Here is a 6,137-nt window from a genome sequence, read left to right on the forward strand (position 1 = left end):
CAAAAAATGTAATTTATAAAATTCCTTGCGAATGCAATAAATTTTATATAGGAGAAACCTCAAGACCATTACACAAAAGACTCAAAGAACACCAAACATACATAAAAAACAGAGAATATCATAAATCACACATTTGTCAACATGCATTCGATAATTGCCATAAAATTCAATGGAATAATTCCACAATTTTAACAAAAGAACAATCCACAAAAAAACGTAAAATTAAAGAAAGCGCACTAATTTTACTAAATCAAAATAATTGTGTTGCTTCATGTTCATTTAATTTAAGTCATACATGGTTACCTATGCTAAAATCTGAAGTAGACCAGAGAAACATACGCCCAAATTAAATTTACACCAAAATTATTAATTAACATTACCTTTATTAATTTAAACAATGAGATTAAGTCAAATTCACATACCTGACAATTTGCACAGACGAATTATCAGAGCGAATTTTCATATATTGTATTATCCTACTATTGTTACACAATTTATTAACATACTCTTTTTTAGCCTACCTACCCTATTGGTAGGCTAAAAAAAGTTTTTCTTTTTCTTCTTCATTACTGCCCAGACCAAATCCCCAAGAAAGTCAACCATTTTTCAATTTTTCGATATCGGTCAAGAAACTGGAACTTAATTACGCTGATGGTCCCTCTGTCTTAGTGAGTCAGCGATCGCAATGTTTTGTCCTCTTGTGCCTTTGGCTTAGTCATGTGCGATCATTGCAGTGTCGTCTGCATTTTGGAGCCTATATTCTGATTTGCCTGCGAGTTTTCCGGAGAATAATTGGAAGAAAAGTGTGTTCTATACATACTTACATACATCTATAGATGTATAAATCTTCAAGGTCCAAAACGTAACTTTGGACTAACTTGGACTAAAACTAACTTGGACTTGAACAATCACGTCTTGTTGGCTTATCTACACTTGATCCAAGGCTACAGATCAAGTTTTAGCTTCTCTTCGAAAAAATAAATTTCCGTTTGCATCTCAGGTTAACTTAGAACAATTGCAGGTGAATCGCGACTTCGAGGTCTCCTACTATTTGAACTACATGCTACTGTAGCCGAGCTAGGGAGACGGAATGCTGACCCTCAACAGCTTCCTGCAGTGCTGCAAGTGCGTGATTCTTCGGGCAGTTAGTTGAGATCGGCCTTGATGATTTTCCCATGGTTATTTTTTAGGAATCGAAGAAACTGTTGCAGGAATCCTGCGACCTGCTGAGGCACGAGCCCGATTGTCTGCCTGAAGGCAAGCTCTACATTCAAGCGCAGAAGAACTTGAAGGAAATCGACGTGGTCCTCATGGCCTTGCATCGCAGCATCGGAGACGCTCCTCTATAGGAGAAATAAGAAATAATATAATAATAATAAAAAATTAACTTTTTTCGATAACCATTTTGCAGTTTAAAATTTAATGTGAATAAAAGCTCGATTTCATGTGACTAAGACGTAAGACACCCACTCAGCATACAGGGTGTGTGCATACTAAATGTGACTCACAAAATTGATGGTGTCCGTCAATTGCGCTTGCTTACTTAAAAATTCGGTTCGCCCAAACTAACGCACACAGAAAGTTGAGTCTGTTACCAACTTTAGTGGACATTTGATCCGATAGACGTGGAAAGTTTCAAAAAAATCCATTTGAAAACTGATTTTTGCCGGCTTTGTTAATGTGACTCACAAAATTGAGAGTGTCCGTCAATTGCGCTCGCTTACTTAAAAATTCGAGTCTCCCAAACTGACGCACACAGAAAGTTGAGTCTGTTTCCAACTTTAGTGGACATTTCATCCGATTGTTGTGGAAAGTTTCAGCAAGATCCAACCGGAACCTGATTTTTGCCGGCTTTCTAAATGTGACTCACAAAATTGATAATGTCCGTCAATTGCGCTCGCAGACTTAAAAATTCGCGTCTCCCAAACTAAAGCACACAGAAAGTTAAGTCTGTTACCAACTTTAGTGGACATTTCGTCCGATTGTTGTGGAAAGTTTCAGCAAAATCCATCCGAAACCTGATTTTTGCCGGCTTTCTAAATGTGACTCACAAAATTGATGGTGTACGTCAATTGCGCTCGCTTACTTAAAAATCCGCGTCTCCCAAACTAAAGCACACAGAAAGTTGAGTCTGTTACCAACTTTAGTGGACATTTCATCCGATTGTTGTGGAAGGTTTCAGCAAGATCCATCCGGAACTTGATTTTTGCCGGCTTTCTAAATGTGATTTACAAAATTGATAGTGTCCGTCAATTGCGCTCGCTTACTTAAAAATTCGGTTCTCCCTAACTCAAGCACGCAGGAAGTTGAGTCTGTTACCAACTTTAGTGGACATTTCATCCGATTGTTGTGGAAAGTTTCAGCAAAATCCATCCGAAACTTGATTTTTGCCGGCTTTCCAAATGTGACTCACAAAATTGATGGTGTCCGCCAATTGCGCTCTCTTACTTAAAAATTTGCGACTCCCAAACTAAAGCACGCAGAAAGTTGAGTCTGTCACCAACTTTAGTGAACATTTCATCCGATTGATGTGGAGAGTTTCAGAAAAATCCATCCGGAACCTGATTTTTGCCAGCTTTCTAAATGTGGCTCACAAAATTGATGGTGTCCGCCAATTGCGCTCGCTTACTTAAAAATTCGCGTCTCCCAAACTAAAGCACGCAGAAAGTTGAATCTGTTATCACCTTTAGTAGATATTTGATCCGATTGATGTGGAAAGTTTCAGAAAAATCCATCCGGAACCTGATTTTTTCCGGCTTTCTAAATGTGACTCACAAAATTGATGGAGTCCGCCAATTGCGCTCGCTTATTTGAAAATTCGCGCCTCCCAAACTAAAGCACGCAGAAAGTTGAATCTGTTATCAACTTTAGTGGATATTTGATCCGATTGATGTGGAAAGTTTCAGAAACATCCATCCGGAACCTGATTTTTGCCAGCTTTCCAAATGTGACAAAATTGATGGTGTCCGTCAATTGCGCTCGCTTACTTAAAAATTCGCGTCTCCCAAACTAAAGCACACAGAAAGTTGAGTGGATAAACCAACTTTAGTGGACATTTGATCCGATAGACGTGGAAAGTTTCAGAAAAATCCACCCGGAACCTGATTTTTGCCGGCTTTCTAAATGTGACTTACAAAATTGATGGTGTCCGTCAATTGTGCTCGCTTACTTAAAAATTCGGTTCTCCCTAACTCAAGCACGCAGGAAGTTGAGTCTGTTATCAACTTTAGTGGACATTTCATCTGATCGATGGGAAAAATTTCAGAAAAATCCATCCGAAACTTGATTTTTGCCGGCTTTCTAAATGTGACTCACAAAATTGATGGAGTCCGCCAATTGCGCTCGCTTACTTAAGAATTCGCGTCTCCCAAACTAAAGCGCGCAGAAAGTTGAGTCTGTTACCAACTTTAGTGGACATTTGATGCGATAGACGTGGAAAGTTTCAGGAAAATCCATCGGGAACCTGATTTTTGCCGGCTTCGTTAATGTGACTCACAAAATCGATAGCCAGTCAATTGCGTCGCCTCACTTAAACATTCGCATCTCCCACACTAGTCATACAGGCATTTGGATAAGCCATTGCATTGCCAGAATAAGTAGGTTCGAGACAACTTCTGGTATAACCGGAGTCCCATAATGTCGCTGTTATTTCATCTGAAAGGAGCGTCTCCGAAAATCCCATTATCCAAATTTGCGGCCTTCAAATAGCATTAGGTCCCGAAATATTCTAATGAACGCTGACCGTGAGCCACCCTGTATATTTACCTTTAAAATAGGACACTTTTGTTACCAGGGAATTATTTTTTAAAATAAAGTACTTTGGAGACTGATTTCACTGAGAGATCCGCTTTATCACCTGAGCTTTAGCAGAGCTCTGCTAATCCCGCTCATTGCCTGTACTGCTTTATCCTCAAATAAAAAAATGATAGAAACTACCCTCAAGGGGTGACACAAATTCATCTAGATGACAGCTCTAAATCCAGATTATGGATAACAGTACTACACGATCTGTATTCAGCGAAATTACCTCGCAAGGATTCACCGTCAGTTCCTTATTTGGAACGTCCGCTGGCGCCTACCAACTCAATCTTCCAGAGTCGCCTTCGTTGGTCAATTTCGCTCCCTCAATACTAAGAGCTGCTGCAAGTGAGCGTCGTGAGGATCCAGACCCTCACCAAGAGGAAGTAAATGAATGGACCCCAAATTCAACCCTCTCCAATGGGATTATTTAGCTTTCAGATGTTCCTCCCAAAGATCCGCATTTTGAGGATGAAAAGTTCGAGAGACTTTCCAGAGCACACAAAGACCAAGCTGGTAAAACAATCCCTGCACTTCCAGGTGTCTTCTAACTCTGTACGTGCAGGTCCCTGGATAACGCATCGATTTAACATGCGCCTTTGGAATACACCAAAGCCCCATCCAGAGCAGGCGGAATCAGCAAGCTGGGAAACTCCAGAGGGTTTTGATGGCGTGCTGAGTAAAATCCTAGTAGCTCCTAATTTATCCAGGCTGGATCGATCGCCGGAGTTTCACCATTACGCCTACACCAAGTGTGTTTTAGCCAACAAGGTGCTCTACTACACAAGCCTTTGTTTGGCAATTACTCATCAGAGGTCTTCCAGAAATTGACAAACATTGACGTCCTACAAGCCTATTCTTATCTGCAATACCTGGATGTTTCCTCCAACAAACTGACCAGCCTGAAGCCGCTCAGAGCTTTACCGTTCCTCAAAATCCTGAATGCTTCCCATAATTTGCTAACCACCATCCTGGACTTTGCAGCCCCGTTTTTTCTAACAGTGGCCAACTTGTCTCACAACAACATCAAGCAGATGAGAGATTTGAGCGCCTTCTGGTCCATAACTGACCTGGACTTGTCCCATAATTTGATACAGACTATTGATGGAATCAATTCGTTGAAGCAAGTACTAAAGATACCTCAACAGTTTAACTTATCGAACTCAGAGCCGATGGCTCTTGCTTCTAATTTTTCAAAAGAAGATCAAGATTTTCAAGATTTTTTCATTTTTTCATTTTCATTGGCATTTCAGATACTTAAGTAGCCTGAATTTATCATTCAACCGTATCCAGACGCTGGAAAATCTGTCTGGGCTTCGAATCAACTATCTGTACCTGCAAAATAACATGATCAAAGTGTACGAAGATTCCGAGAGGGCCAATCTTCATACCTTGAAGCACTTGCGCATCATCAACTTGAGCTACAATCAGGCAGTTTTGGTGTGATTAATCGTACTCTACAGGCTCACTCTTGAAGTTCCAGGTTTCCTCTTTGAAGATACTCGAGAACGTGGAGAACTTGGAGGTGTTGGACATCGTGAATAACAATGTGGCTCAACTGCTGGATATTTACTACTTGCGGAAGTTGAAGTACTTGAATAAGCTGAATCTAACGGGAAATCCTGTAACAACCATTGGAAGGTACCCGTCCATCCTGGTTGGGTTTCCCTCGAGCTTAAATGCGTTTTTAGGTACCTGGAAGTCTGTCTCAAATACATAAAAAACTTGACTTTACTAGACAACCATCCGGTAGAGTCTGATAGTTGGCTGGCGAAGCTGAGCAATGAAGCTGTGGAGGTTGCACAAGTTGCAGCCCAAAACCGATTGAAGCTCACAGTTTTGGAACAAGCAAGTTCATGAATTTGAGATTTCAACACATTGAAAAATTTTTACAAACTGCTTTTTGGGTATTTCGCCTCAAAAATTTTTGTCTTTAAAAAAGACAGAATTTCCTCACGTCTTTTATTACAGATTGATAAATAGTGCTCCCATTTCGGATTATATAAGATTTTATAATTAAATAAGATCAAAAATAATTCTTGAAAAACCTTTCAAAATTAAACAAAACATAAGCTCAATAGAGCAAAAAGCACTAATGTCCTTAAAAAAAGATAAAACAATCAAAATTTTGCCTGCTGATAAAGGTAATGCGACCGTCATTATGGATTATACTATTTATGATCAAAAAATTAATGAACTTTTAAATGACAAAAGTTATTCAAAATTAAACAAAAATCCAACGGAACGTTTTGAAAGACAAATTTATAATACTTTAAAAAAATTTAAACATGAATTCACAGATTACGTTAGATCAAAATTAACACCACACAATAGTAAAA

General features: G+C 39.4%; 2 protein-coding genes across 3 annotated transcripts in view; both read left to right on the plus strand.

Annotated features, from left to right (window-relative positions):
- The window catches only part of LOC109536745 (SET domain-containing protein SmydA-8), an 11,565-nt gene extending 7,735 nt beyond the window's left edge, over window positions 1-3,830 (plus strand). For both annotated transcript variants that reach the window (XM_019903097.2, XM_048663637.1), the window contains exons 7-8: window positions 1,022-1,125; window positions 1,191-3,830. In XM_019903097.2, the coding sequence (XP_019758656.2) occupies window positions 1,022-1,125; window positions 1,191-1,349 (263 nt within the window). In that variant the 3' untranslated portion in view covers window positions 1,350-3,830. The remainder of the gene's footprint in view (window positions 1-1,021; window positions 1,126-1,190) is intronic.
- A 43-nt stretch (window positions 3,831-3,873) lies between these two features.
- The window catches only part of LOC109536693, a 6,748-nt gene continuing 4,484 nt past the window's right edge, over window positions 3,874-6,137 (plus strand). The window contains exons 1-7 of the mRNA XM_019903013.2: window positions 3,874-4,184; window positions 4,233-4,314; window positions 4,364-4,569; window positions 4,623-4,921; window positions 5,052-5,229; window positions 5,282-5,439; window positions 5,490-5,646. Of these exons, the coding sequence (XP_019758572.2) occupies window positions 3,987-4,184; window positions 4,233-4,314; window positions 4,364-4,569; window positions 4,623-4,921; window positions 5,052-5,229; window positions 5,282-5,439; window positions 5,490-5,646 (1,278 nt within the window). The 5' untranslated portion in view covers window positions 3,874-3,986. The remainder of the gene's footprint in view (window positions 4,185-4,232; window positions 4,315-4,363; window positions 4,570-4,622; window positions 4,922-5,051; window positions 5,230-5,281; window positions 5,440-5,489; window positions 5,647-6,137) is intronic.

Source organism: Dendroctonus ponderosae, unplaced genomic scaffold (assembly GCF_020466585.1).
Source record: "Dendroctonus ponderosae isolate FM_Combo_2020 unplaced genomic scaffold, Dpon_F_20191213v2 Dpon_F_20191213_2, whole genome shotgun sequence".
In the NCBI taxonomy this organism is placed as follows: domain Eukaryota; kingdom Metazoa; phylum Arthropoda; class Insecta; order Coleoptera; family Curculionidae; genus Dendroctonus; species Dendroctonus ponderosae.